Source organism: Brienomyrus brachyistius, chromosome 3 (genome assembly GCF_023856365.1).
Source record: "Brienomyrus brachyistius isolate T26 chromosome 3, BBRACH_0.4, whole genome shotgun sequence".
NCBI classification, from domain to species: Eukaryota; Metazoa; Chordata; class Actinopteri; order Osteoglossiformes; family Mormyridae; genus Brienomyrus; species Brienomyrus brachyistius.
The window spans coordinates 11,844,088-11,865,096 of record NC_064535.1 but is presented as its reverse complement, the minus strand read 5'-3'; the positions used below and the strand labels follow the sequence as shown (position 1 = coordinate 11,865,096).

At 40.9% G+C, this 21,009-nt stretch overlaps 2 protein-coding genes across 17 annotated transcripts in view; one reads left to right on the top strand and one right to left on the bottom strand.

Annotated features, from left to right (window-relative positions):
• The window catches only part of cpeb3 (cytoplasmic polyadenylation element binding protein 3), a 41,965-nt gene extending 28,404 nt beyond the window's left edge, over window positions 1-13,561 (top strand). For all 15 annotated transcript variants that reach the window (XM_049006611.1, XM_049006605.1, XM_049006604.1 and 12 more), the window contains 4 exons: window positions 4,104-4,222; window positions 5,388-5,502; window positions 5,610-5,791; window positions 8,014-13,561. In XM_049006611.1, coding sequence (XP_048862568.1) covers window positions 4,104-4,222; window positions 5,388-5,502; window positions 5,610-5,791; window positions 8,014-8,241 — 644 coding nt within the window. In that variant the 3' untranslated portion in view covers window positions 8,242-13,561. The remainder of the gene's footprint in view (window positions 1-4,103; window positions 4,223-5,387; window positions 5,503-5,609; window positions 5,792-8,013) is intronic.
• A 1,119-nt stretch (window positions 13,562-14,680) lies between these two features.
• btaf1 (BTAF1 RNA polymerase II, B-TFIID transcription factor-associated) overlaps window positions 14,681-21,009 on the bottom strand; it is a 36,299-nt gene continuing 29,970 nt past the window's right edge. Inside the window, exons 33-38 of one of the 2 annotated variants that reach the window (XM_049006596.1) lie at window positions 18,051-18,176; window positions 16,880-17,032; window positions 16,587-16,798; window positions 16,279-16,438; window positions 15,910-16,080; window positions 14,681-15,586 (exon numbers count right to left, since the gene is read on the bottom strand). In XM_049006596.1, coding sequence (XP_048862553.1) covers window positions 15,434-15,586; window positions 15,910-16,080; window positions 16,279-16,438; window positions 16,587-16,798; window positions 16,880-17,032; window positions 18,051-18,176 — 975 coding nt within the window. In that variant the 3' untranslated portion in view covers window positions 14,681-15,433. The remainder of the gene's footprint in view (window positions 15,587-15,909; window positions 16,081-16,278; window positions 16,439-16,586; window positions 16,799-16,879; window positions 17,033-18,050; window positions 18,177-21,009) is intronic. The other variant, XM_049006597.1, reaches the window with a different exon arrangement.

The window sequence follows — 21,009 nt, the reverse complement described above, 5'->3', positions numbered from 1 at the left end:
AATCAGCTAGCCCCCCCCCCCCCGACACACACACACATTTTGGTCCACAATGGGGCTACCTGCCCCAATTCAGCTCCATGACACACATTAAGAGCAAGCAGCTGTATGGAACAGGAGTTATTTAAAAGTTTTCCACTCTGTAATTGAATTTGGGAGTAACACGTAAGTAGGTGGTTTATTGCAGGATTTGTTTAGAGTCTGGGTGGTTGTTTTGGGAAAGGGGAGGTGTGATATCTTCCTGCGTTTATAAATGAGTCTTCCGTGTATTGGTACAATTAGTTTTTAACATTATGGTAGTTAAAAACGGCAGTATTACAACCAAACCCTAGGCTCATCCATGAGATGAAATATACATGGAATGTAATATAGTGCTTTTTTTGGACTTTGGTTGCAGCGCAATAAGTTGCAGACTAGTCATTCAATATAATAGTAAGGGATGTTAAAATTAATTTTGTTGATCTATTACTTACAGGTTAAACCTTAACCATTTGTTTTCTATAGGTTGTGAAGGTTGCTGTTACATTCTTAACAGTATATTTTAGCAGTTGAATGCAAATGTTTTTTCAAAAAGTATTTTTGCTCTGTTCAGAAATCTGTGTCAGTAATCTGGTAAGGTTTGGCGGTGGGTAACAGCATATAGCTGTTTGTGTTTCTCCCGGCCCCTTTTCCCCATATGCTGAATCTGGATAGTTGTGATGCTACAACCTGATTCAGGAAAAATGACCAGTAACCTGTTCAGGTCCTGAAAACGGGCAAAAAGCCTGGCATTAAAGCATGCTGCCAATTCTGTTCTGAGCTTTGTGTTTGTGATCTATTTCGGCTGGAAGCTCGTTCTTGACCTCCAAAATTCACAACCCCAGTGAACACATTTCATCTGTTTTTAGCATTGTTACTGTGTCTATATATTGTTACAGAACATTACAGCCTCATTAAACTACATTAATTTGAAGGAACACTAGATACCCTCAAAGCTAAGTTGGACTGTTACAAGCACCAAGACTTGAAGTTCTGACTTGTAGCAGTTTGGTTGCAAGATCTAGTTTTTCTGTCAAGTGTGCTGGTATTGCATTTGTTACCAAAGATCTGAATATGAACCGACATTGAAAAGTTAAATTCTGATATGAGAAGAGCTGCAAATTAATGTCATCTGCCGTCTGGGTTGAAATGGGTATGAATGAGATTTGTAATAATTCAAAGGCAAGCTTATATTATTCAGTTATTGGAAAAAGGAAGTCATTTTTATCTGTGCATGTGCAATTTTTGTCTTTGGCTGCTGGCTGTGCATTATTAAGAACTACATCCTGCAGTGTAGATCAGGTAGTAACAGGTACCTGTAATTTTTTAAACAAATGTGTTTTGTTTCTCAGTTACCTGATTTGATGCATCACTGCTGGTCTCTTTGCACCTGTGGGCTGCTCCGCTTCATGAAAGAATGTTATATTCCCAGTGCCCACACACAAATGGCACCTCATTAGGCATAGGCCCTGTGCTAAATCTTTTATTGACTATGGTTATTGGATCTTGGACACTTGAAGCCTTGAGGCGCAGCTGTGCTGACAGTTTGTGTGTATCTGGACATTGTGGATGTTAAACTTAGCAGTGTATGTAGCCCTTCCATTGACATTTACCGTTGGGTTGCCCATGAGAGGAGTATAGAAGTACTAAACACAAACTGGCTGTGAAAAGTAATTCTTCAGCTTGTGGCCCAATACACAATGAGCACCACAACTTTGTTGTTAAATAAGCAGTCTGTAAGCAGGTGTCCAAAGTTGTAATTATATTTGTGCGTAGTGACTTGGCAAGGTTGGCAAACATTGCACTGGGTAGTAGAAATTTGGTCTAGTCCATAATATTGTATCCCATTGCGCCCATTGTTCCTTTAAGTCATTAGAAACCGGAACCTAGTAGTATCAAGACAGTCAGACCTGTCACAGAGATGGTAGCATTGTGTGAGACTAGTCTACAAATTTTTATTTTAAACCAAAATTTCAAAGGTTTGTTTCTGATTTTCCATTAATTTCTGGTTCTTAACTGTAACTGTTTCATCGGGTGATTAATTTCTAACAATAGGTTGTCTCCAATAATACCCTACATGATTTTTTTTTGATATTGATGATATTGAATAAACATACATGGTCTAGTAATTCTAGTAACATTTTATAAAGGATTAAGAATGTTAATTTTGAATACATGGTTTATATTTCTTGAGGGCCATTTATTGTAATCCAAGTGATTTTAGGTGCTAGGTATGTCTAGATAGTTGCAAAGCTTTTGGGGAAAGAAATCTCCCGTAAATGTCAGATAGATTTTTCCAAAAGGCAGAGTAGTATTTTATGTAGTTTTCCCTCAAAAGTGACCTGCTGATGCATGACTTTTACTATTGATACCTGTGCTGTTTGCTCTCTTGGACTCCACTGATTCTGTGTTGCCAATGCATCCATTGGTTATCTTAGTTGACCCCTTGAGTTGGGTGTGCAGGTCTTGCACATCTGTTCTAGGGAAAGATTTAAATCTGCAGTTTTGGTTTGTTATAAGGGGGTCTTTGCTCTCCATAGATGATTTGTGATAAGAGCAGCACACACTATTGTATAATAATCAGGGACAATGGCGTGAATATTGATTTTAGAGACCTTGAATAGAATGCAACAAAACAAACAGCACATTCACTGGGCCACAGCTCAAGCTTCTCACCAATACACTCTGACTCAATATCCTTTGTATTCCAGTATCTCGTCATCGTCATTCAATCCCATTGTTGTTGTTCCATGATTTAAGATGATGCTTTATTCTCGCGGCATAATAGGGAACTGAATACTTGCCAACTCATTGGTATAGTTAATGCATTGAATGGGAAGTGTGAGGTTATCATGCTGCCCTGGGTGTTTGTATCATACAGTGACATACTTTTATAATGGGCTTTGAACGGGTTGTTTCCCAACTACTGCAGACTGGTGTGACAAGAGCCTGAAAACTCTGATAGTGGACACACACGTTGCTTTTCTGTGTCCCTATTCCCTACACTTCTGCTACACTCATGGGTAGTCGGCAGATATGGCCAACAGGAGCTGCTGTAGCAACAGTTCTGTATACCTTTCCATTGCTATGGCACGGGGCAGTTTTTCTCACTTACAATGGGGTTGACAAGAGTGTTGGGAGTTCAGCTTTTTTCCCCATAAATGTGTAGGTGTTAGACCACAATGTATTGGCATAATTAACCGGAAGAATGAAAATTCTTAAGTGGTGTTGGTAAAAAGCATCATTGTTTGTCTACAATTTGAAATTGATTACCTGGGACATGAACAGATGGGATCTAATGAAAATGGTGCCCATGTGTGTATGCTGGTAGGTTTCATTTGTAGAACTGGGGAAATTAGCTGTGGCTCAGGCTTTTTATGACCTCCTTACAAGTTTGAGTTCCTACCGGAGCATTTTGTAGGATTGAAGCCTCACATGAAGCCCTCAAAGAACAACCATGGTTTTTCATTGCATTATAACATGGCAGACAATGCGTTAGCTGTAAAGACGCTACTTCTGGCCAAAACCATGTGAATTCAAAGGTGACTGAAAAGGTAAAAAACCACGGAAGAATGGAGCATGAAATGCTTAAGCCTCCTGTCTGCTGTGTTGGGTGAAGCGTTGGAGAAGGTGGTGATAAGCTGCTGGGAGGGAAGCATGGTCCTTAGGTGGTGGTTGTTGTTTCGATGGGTTGGGTTTTGACCCATGATCCCATCCTTGTTTCTAACAACAGTGCTGATCAAGCATGCTGGTCCTGAGGCTCTCCCACAGCTAACCAACCAAGAAATTGTATGGTTTTCTGATTGTGTGGCAAGACTCATTGTTGCAGAAAAGGACTTGCTACAAACACTGTATTCACCCACTGGAGCAGTGGTTTTTAACATGCCGTTAATTACTTTGGGGAGGTAATTTGCTCCCTTCCAGGGTTAAAGTATTTGCTTATTTAGAAGACCGTGGGCGTAATTACGGTCTTTGCTACCGCAGTGGGTAATTGCATGTACATTATAGTGCAGGAGCTTCTGGTAGATTTTCATTATCTCGGTGTTCTTGGTTTCGAGACTATGACAGTCTTCTCGTTCATCCTGTAGGCTATGCTTTCTTGCTGTTCCAAGAGGAGACCTCTGTGCAGGCCCTCATTGATGCCTGCATCGAGGAAGATGGCAAGCTCTACCTGTGTGTGTCCAGCCCAACTATCAAGGACAAACCGGTGAGTTAAACCATATCGTTTTCTCAGTGTGCTTTTATTTATGGATTGTCTTGCCTTACATTATTCCCATTAACATGTCTAAACTTTACGTTTATCTTCCCTTTGTGTCCTCTGCCCCTCTGTCTGAGCATAATTTATTAGACCGCATTGCTACTTGTGTCCCTATTCTTTGAGGTCTTTGTAGTGCATCTCAGGCCTAGCAAACAGTGGGAAGAGCTATTAACAAACTAAGTGTTTAATTAGGCCTTAGTGCCAATCATAAGTCCCGGTGCACCCTAGTAACTTAGATTAAAGTGCAACCTCTGCTCTACCTCTTGTATGTACCAGTCGTTCTACTGGGCAAACAGTGATGTGGTTTATGGTACCATTAAGGGACACTCCCTCACTTCACTGCAGGGAAAGTCAGGAAACATTTTTCAAGTCCATTGTTTAACCTCTTAGTCCCTTTTTATGGTTATGTGTCGTTTACCCACAGGGATACATTCTGAGAAATGCATCCTTAGACAATTTCGTTGTTATATGAATGTCAAAGAGTGTACTTACACAAACCTTGATGGTATAGTCTACTACACACCTAGGCTACATAGTATAGCCTAAATGATAAAAATTACAGTATAGTAAATGCATAAACCAGCAAGTTATCGTTATCAAGAATTCTGTACTCTACATAATAGTATATGTTACACTTTTCCACAACTAGCAGTGCAGTAAATTTGCTTACACCAACATCACCACATACATGTAAGTAATGTGTTGCGCTCCAAAGTTATGATGGCTGTGACATCACTAGATTATAGGAATTTTAAACTCTGTTATCTTTATGGGACAACCCTTCCATATGTGGAACATCGTTGACCGATACATCATTATGAGTTGTGTGTGTGATATTAGAGTATATTAAGTGTTACCACAACAAGAGCAATACATTTTTGGATTAGGAAATAAGGGCCATGAAAACTCACTTTCAACCTGCTTTAAATAAAGTTTCATGCTTGTGTACCATATATACACATTTCTAGAAGTTTCTGTAGTTTCTCTTCATCTGTCTGCCTACGTGATTAGTTGTGTGTGTGTGTGTGTGTGTGTGTGTGTGTGTGTGTGATATTTATTTTAACGGCCGTCTTACTGTAGAAGTCACCGTTGGCATCATTCCCCATTTTCCCAGGTACAAATCCGACCCTGGAACTTGAGCGACAGCGACTTTGTTATGGACGGCTCCCAGCCCTTAGACCCTCGGAAGACCATCTTTGTGGGTGGAGTCCCCCGGCCCCTTCGTGCAGGTGACAAAGTGTGGGGAACGGAATTGAATAATGTTGGGGTGTGTGTGTGAGAATGGGGTGGTAATGCTCACCCTCCCCCCCCCCCCCCCCCACTTTAACCACCCTAGTGGAGCTGGCAATGATCATGGATCGCCTGTACGGGGGCGTCTGCTATGCTGGCATCGACACAGACCCGGAGCTGAAGTACCCTAAGGGGGCCGGACGCGTGGCCTTCTCCAATCAGCAGAGCTACATCGCCGCCATCAGCGCCCGATTCGTCCAGCTCCAGCACAATGACATTGACAAACGGGTGAGTGACATATTGACAGTATGCCCAGATGTGCCAGTGTGCTTGGGTATTACAGAAAAATGCACAGGGACACAAGTCAAAGCCATGCTTACTTTTTCAAATGTCAATAGTGAGTCTAGAAACTGTTGAAACTGAGTAAGCTCTACAATACTGTCTGTCTTGCAAATCTGTGAAGTGTATCTATGGTAGGGGACATTACAAGGTTATTTTGTGTGATTCTCACTTCAATAAGTCCTTTTCACTGTCCAAAGACAGTCTGTTCACACATTGTATTGTCAGCCTTACTATAGGAAAGCATATTTTCTATTGCATATGATGTTTTTGCCTTTTGGGAAGCACTGGTCAGAGATAAAGAACAATGTTCCATTATTAATATGTTAGAGATGACTACTTTTAGATTTTGAGTCACACAATTTGAAAAAGATGAACAGCTAACTTAATTGTTAGCTGATTATTAATTAAGTTCAATGGCAAAAGTAGAAAATCTGACCTGTGTAGGAATATATGAAAGAATTTCGGATATTTTCACAATGCAAGGGCAAAGGTTCCCCCCCCCTCCCTTGCTGGGTGGGGTGATGATGCTCTCTATGACCTTATATGTCTAGCACTGGGGTTCGATCAAACCTTTTATCCTAGCCTGTACTTTGACAGTCTGTTTGGAGAGGGGGAGGGGGTCTAGTTCTATAATCATGGCTGTAGTCTGTTGGAGGTCTGACAAGCATTTGAAGTCACTGATGCTGGTAAGATAATTATAGGCCATCTTGTTCCTATAGAAGTCCTTCCATGCTACTGTTCCAGAGTTGGCTGCTGACGCTCAGTTATTTTTGGTTTGCAGCCTCTATATGTACCAGATCATGACCAACCAAGACTGGTAGTCTGCCAGAGAGGTCAAAATCTGCAGAGGCTAAATTGTGCACACTTCCCTAGGGCTGTCATCAGAATGGAGCAGCTTGCCTGTGTCTTTATTTTAGCCAGTAATTTGACCTGGTTAGGAAGGCAGCGTAATGATGTTGCCTGCTAAACATGGTTATTTAGTTTTGAAATGGGTAACGTTTGTTTGGGAAGCTGTGACACAGGGTTCCACTCTCCAAACAAATTTGCATGATGAAAACAATGTTGCTAAGCAACACCCTGGGATGCTCAGTTGTCTTCATTGCCTCCATCTTGGTGGCCTACCAATGCCCTTTTCATACATTTATAACAAAATTGATGTAAAAAAATAATTTGGGTTGTAAATTACATGTTACCTGAGGCTGCATTGCTGTGTGTATTATAAATGTGGTAGTTTAGGCTGTTAATATCAGTTACACTTTATGCTTGATTATGATTTAAGGTTTTTCATTATGTATGTTTTCACATACAGTGTAAAGAATTAAATATTAATGATTTAAATATTCCTTTTCAAAACTTGGTTTTCCCTTTAGAATGAGTGGTCTAAAGTGTCCATTCTTAGTGTCCATTATAAAAGGAAAAGCAGAATATAATTTTTAATACCTTTACCCTGCAATATAAAATTAACAGGGTATATGGTTTCCCTACTTTTGCCATTTTACTTTTCCTGGGGAAACCTGTTTGTAAAGTGTTTCATCTCCCCTCGTCAAGTCTGTGTACTTTTAAAATCATAAAAGCAGGGGCAGTATGTTTTCTGCGAGGGTTTACCGGCAGACAAATGACTCGCATATGGGCCCAATTTGGGTGAAAGTAATTTGTGAAAAAATGTGCGTTTAGAGCAGTAGGTGATAACATGAGTGTCAGACACATTCATTTGCTTGTCTGCTTTCCTGCTATCCTGTTAATCTGCCCAGACAACACATGCTTCCGACAGTGACAGGGGTAGCATGAAAGAGGCAGCCGAAAGGTTTTTTTTTAAATTATTATTATTGCCATGTATTGTGATGTAGCAGTCAACACATTCTAGACCGTTTGTGTGAATGGAGCCGCTTTTGCTGCCGTGTACCATAGACCCCGGGGCCGAGGAGGACCATACCCATGCATCATTCCGAATAAGTCAGAATTGTACAGATATGCGACTACATAAACACCATGTTTCTGTGAATATGCCCCTCAGTCCTGCCTTGAAATGATGCCCCCCCCCCATTCAGATGTGTTCTGCAGTCCATGACATGTACCAATTAATGTTAGTGTCAGACTTTTGCTAACAAGAAATTGGGAAGACGTTCCGGGTGAGATACTGACTTTATTTTCTGCCTTTTCCGTCGAAGGTGGAGGTGAAGCCGTACGTGTTGGACGACCAGATGTGTGACGAGTGCCAGGGGGCTCGCTGCGGGGGCAAATTCGCCCCATTCTTCTGTGCCAACGTCACATGCCTGCAGTACTACTGTGAGTACTGCTGGGCCAGCATTCACTCCCGGGCCGGCCGTGAGTTCCACAAGCCGCTGGTCAAAGAAGGGGGTGACCGTCCGCGTCATGTGTCCTTCCGCTGGAGCTGAGAAGTCAAAGTAACCCGACTCCTCCAGAGACCCCAGCACCACCCACAACCCCACTACCCCTCCCCCCCAGGACAGCGCTGTACCCCTTCCCATCAACCCCCAAGCTAACAATAATTACAAACCATGGGTTTTTTTTTTTTTGTAACGTATTATGAGCTCATTGTCTACTATACTCTGAGGGGGTAACTACAATTATATAAAGTTTTTGTACATATTTGCACTCTGGCATAAAAGAAAAAAAACACACACAAATGACACATCCGACACATTTGTCCAGCTTGGAACCAGAAATTTATTTTTCAGCTCCCTTTGTTCTGTGGATTTGTGTTTCCCCCACAGGCCACCATCAGGCTGCAGCCGAAATGAGACTATATATACATATATAAATAATATATTTTTTCTTTTATATGAGTCTATATACATATATAGATAATTTATGTGACTGTAGCATGCACTTATTTTCAGAAGTTGTAGTATATTGCCCCTAGTAAAAAAAAAAAAAGAAAAAAAATTACCAAAGGTAAATTTAAATTCATAAATTTAAAAGAATAACAAGATAGGTGGCATACAATGTAGCAAATTAAACAATTATTCAGTAATCAGTAGTGTGGGTCAAAAACGCCCAGATTAGAAAGACATATCTATATTCCCTCTCCGATTTTATTTAAAAAATATTAATACCTCATAAGCTCAATCAAATTTTTTTTGCTTTTAATTTGTTTGGTTAGGTCGATTTTTTATTATTACTATGATTATTATTTTAGTGTTATGTAAATGTAATGCTGCAATAGCTTTTGCTGCTAAATCCATGGTATTTACTTATACCATAGTACTTTTCAGGCTAGGGTGTCTGGGGGAGGGGGGGGGGGCAAATTACAGACAACACATGCTGCTGACGATGACAGGATAGCATGAAAGGGGCACCCGAAAACACCACGGGGGGGGGGGGGGGGGGGTGTTTGGGGATGTAGACAGGGAACCAGCGATGGGAATAGCGGTTCCTGGCTGTAATGTTTTATTTCAATCAACTTTCTGCATGCAATAGAATTTCAAAAACACACCATTTATTCTATTCTACCCACACCACAGAGATGAATCACAAATGGAGATGCTTGTGCACACGCACACACTGACGCACACTAGTGTGCGTGTGACTACGATGAGAACTTGACACAACATGGAGAACTAGTAAGGTACTCCAGTGAACCTATAAAATTTGGCTGACTACCATCGGGGTGTTTGCTGGACTCCTCTAGTACAGAGATTTTCGTTACCAGAGAGCAGCCTCAATAATTTATGAATCTATTAGATGTAGGATATCCTTTAAAAAAAAAATCTGATAGGTGAAGTACTTTTTGCAGTGATTGTTCATATATAATTGTGCAATTTTATACAGTATATAGTTAGGTCTGAGTATGCCTAGAACTGTGATTCGCTTTAACTGTTGTTGATGTATGACATAGAAGTCCTGTGAAACTTCATAACCAGTGTACTCACACCGGGGACACACACAGACACTCAAGCAAGCACACATGCATAAACACACACACAAACACTCGGTAAAAAGAAAATGAGCTCGAGTCTGATAAACACGAATCAGCTGTCTGTACCATTGACATCGCTTACGATTTTGTCTACGAAGACCAAAGAGCTCATGTGATAATACTTAAACCACCAACACACTATCGTGACGAAAGCTGTCTGGTCTGTTAGACCCCATGCTATCTGATGAGCTAGTCATTTATTTTTTTTAAGATATCCATTGGAAGAAAGACCATTGATGATGATGACAGCAATGATGAATATGAGAAAAAAAATGTAATATATATGCTTAAGAACTGTCTGGAGCAGAGATGTGATCTTTACTCTGTTTCATTGCTAACCAGCACATAACGTTCCCACAACTTGACTTTGAGAACATTGGGATCCATCGTTGTCAGAACTTTGTGTGTGTGCTGGTTTAAACCCTGATTTTCCTGCAAAGCTTGAAGTACAATTTTGACCTGCTAAAATGGTGGACCCCCCCCCCCCCCCACCCCACCCCCTCTTTTCTTTGAGAAGGTTGGGGTATACGACAACGGGGTGCGTTATTGGGAGTGCAGGGTATTAAAAAAAAAAAAAAACACAAAAACACATTGGCTGCTGAACGTAGGTTGTTTAGGACAAGATGAGAAGCTTGGGTTCGGGACCCTCTGGGGGTGGAAAGAGTTAGTTACACTGGTTTTTAGCAGTTCTGTGGACAATCCGACAGGTTGCTACAACTCCGCAGTTAATGTACGCGTCATATCCTGTTTCTGTGTGTCGTGATTGTCCAGTCCAGTGCTTGTCCCTTTTTTTTTTTTTTTCCCCTTTAGTTGCAAGTGTTTTGGTTGAACTACTTTGTTTTTGCAAAAAATGAGACGGGGTTTCTATTCTGGATTAAAGAAAAGAAACCGTAAAGGCTAATAATGATTAGTATCCCTCTGAAAGCGAATTCTGGGCCTTTTTTCTCTCTCAGCCCAGGAATTTTCTGTTTGTTCAATCTCTGTAAAAGACACTTGTCGTGCACTTCTCTTTGTATCCAAACAGTTTTCAGCAGTCAGCTATTTTATTTTATTTTTTTTTTATTTATTTTTTTTTAAAAGCGTGCTTTCTGACTGACATGATCTTTTGCAATACCTCAATTTTGAAATATAGGAGAGAAATTGATATTTTCTAAGTAAGTTTATTCAGATAAATATATATATATATATATTAATTTAATTCAGTGAGAAAATGATTTAACAGATGGTTAATTTTATTTTTGTCATGCTTATTTGCTTTTTATTATTTTTGGAAAAACTGAAGGAGTTAGAGCTTTATAACTTTAATATAAAATTGTAGTTAGGCGAAGTACAGAGTCTACCTTATTACAGAGGAATGCGATTTGCAAAAAGAAATTCCCTTCGTGTCTCCCTTCTGTGACATCAGAGATCCATTACAAAGGACAGAATGAGAAGTGAATGAGAGAGATTTCCCCCCAATGTATTGTTAGCGACATCTTGGAGTTCTGAAGAAAATACTGAGTTCCAAGGGAAAAAAAATAAACTTTTTCATGAAAGTAAAAATCTCCATTTGGTGCTGAGAAAGATAATTGAAGATACTTCCCTTGTTTTGTATATTTATAACTGATCATTTATTATGCCGACTAGAATTGTGAAAGATCTTCTGTTCATTATTTTTTTAAGAGAACTTTGTTTCCTAAAAGTGTGTCCTCCCTTTCTGTTTTGTACAACAATGTACCCTTATTTGTTGACTTGATGTTTTGAGGGTCCTTAAAAAGAAGGTGGGGAAGAAAAGAATGTTATTTTAAAAACTGATATACAAAGTGTTTCAGCTATAACTTGATCGAAAGCCCCAAGATGTATGAGGTCATGTGTGGCCTTTACTCACTGAAGACTTGAATTAGTCCCATTTTTTTCTTTTCTTTTCTTGTTTTTAAGGCTAACAAACCTTGATTCTTTGTTGTAATGTGCAATACTGTTTGTACTGTTTGTAAAAAAGAAAAAACAAGAAAAAGAGGCATAAATCTTTATTGCAAATTTATTTTCATTGCAAGCATTGTGATTCACTAAGATCATTTTCTACTGTGTATTTACCTACTCTACGTGCTAGTACCTTCCAGTAGTAATGTAGCCTTTGTACTGAGAAATTTTTCATTATTTTTAGAGATTTTTGCTAAAAAAGAAAATGATTAAAACATATTTACATATTTTTCATTTTTATTTCGTATTTTCTTTACACACTTATTTCTCAACCATTAATGTAGTTATTTCTGGGGGAGACTTTCATATCTGGTCAATGTCATTAATATTATTTTGTATTTTTACTTGGAATAAATTAATTTTATGATGCTAATTCTTTAAAGGTTTATTTTCGTTGTGTTCATTTTATTTTATGAAGCGGAAAACCTTTGTAATATTACTAAAGTGTCTAGATTTTTGAAATGCAAAGCTTTATGTATTAACTCGCTGATGTGGTTTACATTAGTGTGGCTATGATCAAAAAGACAAAAAAATTATGAATGGCTGGTCATGTAAAGCTATTGGCGATGTAACAAACGATTGGGCAATAAAAGGAAATGATAGAAAGGAGAAAACACTCAGTATGTTGTGATATTGTGGAAGCAAGACCGAGTACTACTGCACCTGCTGGAGAGAGTAACATTAGCTAGCCACTGGGGATGTCACAATAATTCTCAGGAAACATTTGACCTAAATGGCAAATTTTCAATATTTTTTGCATTTACTTGTTGAGGCTGTAGACCTAGACTGATACCCACTGGACACAAAAATGTCAGTTTTGCATCTGTGTGATTGTATTTAAGTATGAATGCATTTTTAAGATTTGAGTAATTTGGTAGAGGGGAAACATTTGTTTGCTAGTATTTTAGTGAAGAAGAGATCCCTATATTTTGATGATACCAACTCCCACCAAATCTTCCGTGATCCAAAGGATAGGCTGTTCTTGGGGCAAAGTGTCCTGAAAGCTTTTGCACATTTTGCTAGTATTCAGTCGCTCACAGGTTTGCCGTCTAAACACCCGTCCTGGTGTGGGTGGGGCGGTATATGCTGTTATGAAGTGTTGTGACATCCCCAGAATATGCACGTAATGAAAAGGAAACCCACAGATCTGAGTGTCATTTTCTTGCTTGCCTTTTCCTACGAATTTGTACAGCTGGTCATTCAGTTAATTTATTACTAACCTGACAGTTCCCCTGTTGCTGGGCCAGTGTTGGACTCCTACCACTAAGTGTTTGAGTTTTTACAAAGCAAGTTTTTTACCCTGTCAAAACGCTATCTTAAACCTAAAGGATAACTGTTATGGTCAGATGAATAGCCAAGTGTTGCTGACGGTGACCATTTTCATCAAGTCCTCTTTATAATAAACATGTCATGTCACAATAGATTTGGATAGTGTTTATTCACCCATGCTGCGTAGACATTGTGTCTGGGTGCACCTTTGCATCATGTTGAATCTCTGGAATATGATTAAAAAATAACAAAACCAACAAAAAACAAAAAAAAGCTACTCACTAGTTGTTTTCTTAGACTAACCACTACTTTTAAATGTACTTTTTAAGAAAAAGGGTTTTTTAAATTTATTTTGGGTTTGATTGCTGGTTATCATGAAGACTGAAATTTGCTGAATGGGATCTATGCTTGTCTGACGCTGCAGTACAACTGTGATTAAAACATGGAGCTCAATGCTGCTATTGCTTAAAACTGCTTCAAGTTTGTAGTTCAGACTCTCCCTCCCCTTTTCTGTACTAATAAGCATCTTATTAAACATAGTTGTATGATGCTGTGATACTTGTCGTCTTTTGCATGGTCTCCAGTTTCTCTCAGCTATTATTTAATTTGAAAATATCCGAATACAAAAAAAAAAACGAAGGATAACACACCGAATACGTTTCCCTTTGTATCATTTCTTAGGTGAGGGCAGAGTGCTGATGTCTTAGATAATGTATGTATTTACACAAGACCGAATCGAATATACATTTGCTGTAGCAGCTTGAATAACAGGAGATTCTAGAAGTGAGTCCATTCCTTTGTATTGCTGTCCTTTGTGAAAATGCCGCTACTAATCAGCTGCTTCCAGCAGTTGCTCATAATTTTAACCTATAACTGCTCATCAGTTGTTCTGTCCCTTCGGCATGGATCATAAGAACAAGTCCCTCCTCTCCTCCAGAGCCGCCTCCGCTCACACACAGGACACCCTTGTCTCTGCAGTGGAACAGTAGAAGTGTTGTTGTGGGTTTTTGGTTAGCTAATGCATTTCTTCAGAAGTGGTTTGGGGGGGCAGTGTTTAGAACATTGCCAGAAATCATTTAGCATTTATAGCACTAAGAGCAAGCCAAACGCTGAGGCAGCAGCTCTTAAAATCTGCTTTGGGTCGGCCAGCTACTGCAGTCTCCTCATTGCGTCATCGAGAAGGGCATCGACCACAGCAAACGTGATTCAAGCACACGTCCCCCCACTGCCACTGCTTTATATTACTTTTAAAGCCTAAAAAACAATGAGTTGGTAGGATGACCTCACACTGAAAACAAAACCCTCTACAGGGAACATCACTATGGACTATAACTTAGTATTCTTTTGTGCTATTTGCCAAAAAATCCTGGAGCACCTTAGTTTCATTTGATCTCCTGTGATGGCAATCCGACTTCGGACAGTGTAACAAAAGCCCACGATCAATTAATTTTACTTACCCTTTTGCATCAGAATGTGCCGTATTTTCATACGAAGGACATCTCTAAGCACAGCAAAGCTGCACGCAGATATACGTACAGGCTAACCAGACATTTGTCTGACAGTTTTTGAGAAGGTTGATCGACACAGTCCGTGGGGGTGGGGTGGGGGGAGGAGAATCACAATAACATGCCCTCTGCTGGTGAGAACCATAAAAACAGCCACTCACAAAAGCTCTTAAGAATTTATTAATTCTATCAGCCTAAACAAAGAGCGAGTACATAAATATTTACAATTCCACATTTTTTTTTGTTTTGCTTTTTTTAAAAGACCCTCTCTATAGGCTGTGGAGCAGTGATTTCCCAACCCTAAGTACCTGCGTACCGGTATGCACTGCAGTGTTAAAGCGGACATTTAGAGGAACGATACCATGATTGGCTGATAGATGGGGAGGATACTGGCTAGAACTCTTCCACTAGGTATTAAAAAGCAATTCACAGACCACTTTGAAGGTGATAGCTGAGAGAAGATTCTGGGCTTAAGGAAAAAAATTGGAGGCAAAAGAGCACCCCCTGGAGGTTTGCTGTGCAAAAACAAGTAAGTGGAGGGCGGGGATATTCAGTCCAAAACTGCATGTACTGCATAAGACAATGTCACTAGTACATGTACCACTCATTGTGGCATAATCGGCTCACGTGGCTGGAGGTTTCTACAGGGGACATCTGCTCAAAACAGACCTGTGTACTTGTTCATCCAAATCTTCACTTCCATGTGCATATCAGAATGAGAAGAAAATGAATGGTTTAAGACTGAGCTTAAAAAGAACTTGGTGTTTGTGACGAACGTGCGTTACACTTCACAAGCAGTCGTGGTGCGCTGTCAGAGAAACGGCACGGGAGGCCGTCCGGGTCACACTGTGGGGTGGGGTGGGTTTGACTTTAGAGGATTTAAGCTTTTCTTAAAGGAGTCACTGCTTTGGCAGGTCATTGAAGAGAATGCATGAAATTGTCCAGGTCGTATTCTGCATCATACTGCTGCTGGTCCCAAAGATCTCCCAGGCTGTCCAGAACCGACTTCATGGAGGCCTTTCCTGAAGAAGAAGTGGCAGATGGCTCCCCTTTCTCCAACTTTTCATCCTAGGTGAAAACACACACACACACACACACACACACACACACACACACACACACACACACACACACACACACACACACAAACACAAACACAAACACAAACACACACACAATGAGCAAAAATTTCCAATAGATTCACAGTTGCACTTTAGTGAATGCATGCACGACTGCAGGGCTCTGGAATCATAGGCAGCGACATCTCCGAGTCAGTAAGAGAGAAACCGATGCTGCAGTTTTCAGGCTGACCCTGACCAGGGTGAGAAGGGCCCATAACCATGCTGACTGAACGAAAGTGACAGAAAACGGAAGTGAGACTGCAGGCCGACCTTGTCCAGGGTAAAAAGGTTCAGCAATTGCTCTGTGCCCATGCTCTGAAGACTGGCGTTTTCCTGGCTGATGACAGTGTTGGCGATGCTCATCTTGAACTTCTGCAGACCCATGATCTTCTCCTCCAACGTGCCCCGGGTAATGAGGCGGTACACGTTCACTACACGTTTCTAAGTTTAAGACACAACCTTGTCACTGCTCTGAATGCCTACAATGCAAAATGACTAAGAAATCAGGGTTTAACTTTTGGCAACACGCTGAAAATACAACTCCCAAGTGACATGCCCCAACAGATAAATGGAGATGTACAAATTAGTTTCTCCCAAAATATTGCGATTTGGGTGTGACCCTCCCACTGGCAGTGATACCTGTCCTATCCTGTGGGCACGATCCATGGCCTGAAGATCCCTCATCGGGTTCCAGTCATGTTCCACGAAGACCACTGTGTCGGCCCCTGTGAGGTTAAGACCCAGTCCACCTACATGGGTGGTTAGCAGAAGAACATCTATGGACGGGTCATTGTTGAACCTACGGAGGGGGGAGGAAGACCACTGTTATAATTTGGCGGGGGGAAAAAAAGATTGAAGAAACCCCACTACAGGGATATGAATTGCGTAATATCAGAGGCCTTTTATGGCCCTCAAAATTCAAAGTCCCCATAAAGTTCTCTCCCCACCTGGAGACTATGGAATGGCGCAAGCCAGCTTGCACGCTGCCATCCAGGCGTAGGTAGGTGACAGAAGGAAGCTGGGGCTTTAGCAGGTCATGCTCCACGATATCCAACATGCTCTTCAGCTGGCAGAAGATCAGCACGCGGTGCTGGGCCACCACTGCCTCAGTGGCCACGTCGGAGGAGCCCGTACTTCCTAGGCCACAATCCAGGAGCAGCTGCAAAACCGAGGATGATGGCGAGAGGGTTACAGGATGACTCTCAGGTAGCGGGTAGACGGGGAGCAGGGTCTGGCTAACCTGTTTGAGTGCTGACAGTTTGGGGGCGTGCTGGATGTCCCGCAAGCTGGAGTGCTGGGCTGTGAGCTGCTCAGTGATGCGCTTATACTCAGGGTGCACGGGAGTCAGAACTAGGGCAGGGTGATTGCAGAGCTTCCTCAGGTACTGCAGAGCCTGCAAGGGCAATGTCTAGCAGTCAGTCATTGCACAGCACTGTGGCTCCCAGGCAGCGATAACCGTCCAAAACAAACTTTGGCCTTAAACAAATAAGCTCTCAGAAGTTCAAGAATTTGGAACTTAAAAGGAAACACACAAAATAGATTTTTTTTTTTTTTTTTAAGATCCTTCAATATGGTTTTCTCCTCCTAAAAAGGTATCAAAAGCTGCAAATTACATTGTGAGAACCTATGGCCTTAGAAAAATGAGTATTTTTCTATATCTGATGCTTATTATTAACACTTTTATTAAAAATGACACGTGGTAGGGATTGGAGAAATGAGCCCTCAGAACCTCGCAGTAGGTGGCCAGTCACCAACTGGGTTCTCTCAGTCCTCGCTACCAGTGACTGGCAGCTCTGCGTAATTCCACACCTCCACCGTGCAGAAAAACCAGAGTATATTATAACCACAAGACAATTTTAAAGATATACAACATATTTCATGATGGAACTAAAAAAATTATTAAAAGGGGTTTACTCTAATCTGTCACGATATTTGTGTTCTGCACAATTTTGCTTTAGGTAGTAATTCAAAATAAACTAGTTAATTACCATGAAGCAACTTAAGTGTGTGTTTATTGCCACAAGGCTTACATCTCTTGATTTTTTGGAGGTGCCTATTTTAGCATAGTTTTGATGAATTCTCGGATTAATAAAAGCCAGGGGAGATTAATTATACTGATAATTGGATTTCACTGATTTTAATTTGTAATTTTCTTAAATACTTTGGATATTGCCTATTAATTTACTCCCATTTTGTAGCAATTCATCTTTAATACAAGCCAGTGAGTTCACAATCAAACTATGAGTGTTAGACTGATACACATACCACAAGGAATACTATTCAAATGCGTAATAAAACTGTTACTGAACTTTTCAAAGTGCATTCAGTCTATCATAATAAACATGAAAATTGTACATGTACATAAACATTTAGACCAGAAACTTGGAAGTCTAGGATTTGAAATCGCTAACCTGGAACACATGGCCGGTCGCCTTTAGCTTGGGTGTGTCTTCTTCCTCTGGCACGATGGCTGTTGAGATACTGTCTTCCACATTTACCTTTGCCCGAGATTTGGCAAAATCCTCATACAGTTGCACCTGTGAGGCAAGGGAGGAGAGTTATCTAAACAGTAGTGACCAGTACTTTCCCTGATATAGACCAAAACCATTCTACTGTATTTAACTCCCCCATTTCAGCAAGGCTCCATTTCAGAGGAAGACAGCTTCTCCGCTAAAATACAACTGACACATGAACAAACATTACATTACAAAACAGGACATGTGACGGATGCATGACTTAAAACGAGTACAGAAAGTTATTGAAAAGCTGCATCTCCGGGAGGATTCAATGAATTCTTAAGTGAACCCAAGTACAAAACAAAAGCATTGCAACAAAATCACAGCAGCATACAAACTCCCATCATATTCTTTGAACAATCGAACATTGACTTCGGTTTTCTTGGACGCCCTGCCAGGTAACACGATGAATGATAAGCAAATTAGTTTTTGGCATTTTTCGGCAAAGGAACTTACCTGAAAATTAAAGGCTCCTGCCAGTCAAGATTTAAAAAAAATGGAAATACGGCTTAACCCAGGGGGGCATTGATCCAGAATGACAAATAAAAGGTAGAAATATCGACTCTAAGGGTTGCCAGATTAAGAAGTGGAGAATACTGCAGTTGGGCTTGTCAAAACAAAGGGGCAAGATCCAAATCTCCAGGACCAGACATTTCCTCAGCCTGCTGGCAATATCTGGATGAGCGCCAGGCAGCATGCATCTCCAGGGAAAATGAGAATACTTACTTATTTGTATCACACTTATGGCGACATTAATAACTGATGTGGGGTGAGGGTGCTTCCAGCGGTTGCTTGCACACACAAGGGGCAGCCGGTTACTATCGGTTGAGCATGGACTCACACTCTGTTACTACCCAGGCAGGGAGCCCTCTGTAGCCATAGAAACTGATATGAGCTTTGGGGAACGGGGAACCGTGAATTTTTTTAAAAACCAATAAAGCTAGAATGTTAGATTGGGGAGCGGTGGGGGGGGGGGGGGGGGGGGATGGAAATAAAAGGCTTAGCACTGCTTCACAAAGTGTGATCCATGGTCACGAACTCCCGTAGGGCAGAAAATGGAAAACTGAACTTCGCCGATTAACACACAATGTTATTTCTGACACTCCTCCTCCTAGGGTGGAGGGATGCTAGGCGGGAACGCTTACTCTCGGGTAGTAAATCCAAATATTTCAATATGCCTCACAATGGACTAAGAGTGGCTGGACCACAAGTCTTAACGCTGGACGACACCATTCATTATTCTGACATTTGTGCTCTTCGGTTCGGTGAAGCTGCTGAGGAGCTAAGCCTGGATCTAGGCCTGCAGTGAAGCTGCTGAGGAGCTAAGCCTGGAACTAGGCCTGCAGTGAAGCTGCTGAGGAGCTAAGCCTGGAACTAGGCCTGCAGTGAAGCTGCTGAGGAGCTAAGCCTGGAACTAGGCCTGCAGTGAAGCTGCTGAGGAGCTAAGCCTGGAACTAGGCCTGCAGTGAAGCTGCGAAGACGCGAAAAAGCAGACGGCACATGACAAACTCAGGCTCAAAATGAATTACGCCACTTAAAAGCGGGTATTCAACAACCAGCCTGTGCCAGTTTCATTTCTTACAATGTACCATCATGAAACTACAGCAAGATGAATCAAAGTGAAATGAATGCTGAAATGAAGAACTTCGGGCTTAGAAATTAAAGTAAAAAAAAGTTATTTTAGCCAACCTAACCCTGCCAGAAGAAGAGAAACTCCAGAAGCAAATACGCTTACTAGGGCCCTTGGCTTTATTAACACCTAGATATCAACCTTCAGCACATTTATTCCCCAGTAACAAAAGTGCTCCAAAAAGCAATGTCACAATATCCTGATTTCAGCATACAGCAGCTGCAGAGTACGGATGTGTTGCCAAGTATTAATATATGCATTATTAAATTACCAGACAGGATAAGGTCAGAGACTTACCTCCAAGTTTTCAGCAGAATAACAACATCGTTCATAAGTATTAGCTTAATCAGCTTTACATAAATTCTTTGTGTATTATTAATTACTCGGAGTTATGTGATTCTCATAGACCTTTCCGTCATATTATGTTAAGTGGTTTAAGACAGAATGTTTAAGCTACAAAACTAAGTCGGCTTTATTGCCAGGGCTAATGTTTTGCTATTTCTCTATTATTTTCTTACAAGGTAACTCGAAAAAGGTAATGTTTTGCTTGGGGCCACAGAATAGTCCCACTGTTTTTCCAGTCCTGTGTGTTGTTTTAAGAGTAAAATGAGAAGAAACTGTACGATATACAATTCCAAACTGGAAAAATGAGCACTTCACTTGATTAAAAACTAAAATAAATCCTTAATCAGAAGAAGTGGGATGAACCATCTGGAGATAATATCCTCACCAATTACGGCAGCTGACAAGCCCAAAGTGGCTCCCTGCTCACTTGCCCTACCTACGTTCTCTTGCTTTGACAAATTACCCAGCCAAGTCTAAAAGGTATTAGTGTGAGGGGGAGTAACTACCCACCAAAGCTGGACATGCATCAAAATATGGGTTTAAAAAGGGAGGATTTCCTGGAGGATTAACCTGGCGATTTCCGCAAAGCAAATCAATTATCTTCAAACATGGTACAAACATCCATAAACAAACAGTAAGCCAAAACATAATGACCACCACCACCATGAAGTGAACAACAGTCACTATCTTGTTCAAAACAGTGCATGTCAATGTCTGATATTAGACCGGGAGCAGGGTTGCCAGTACACAGCAGGTTTTCCTTCCTACCTGGCAGATAGTAACTCATCAGGTAGGATAGAAAACCAGCGGGATAGCGGCACTCCAGGATCAGGGCTGCCTACCCCTGTCTTAGATGAGCCAAAATTCGATACTTATAGT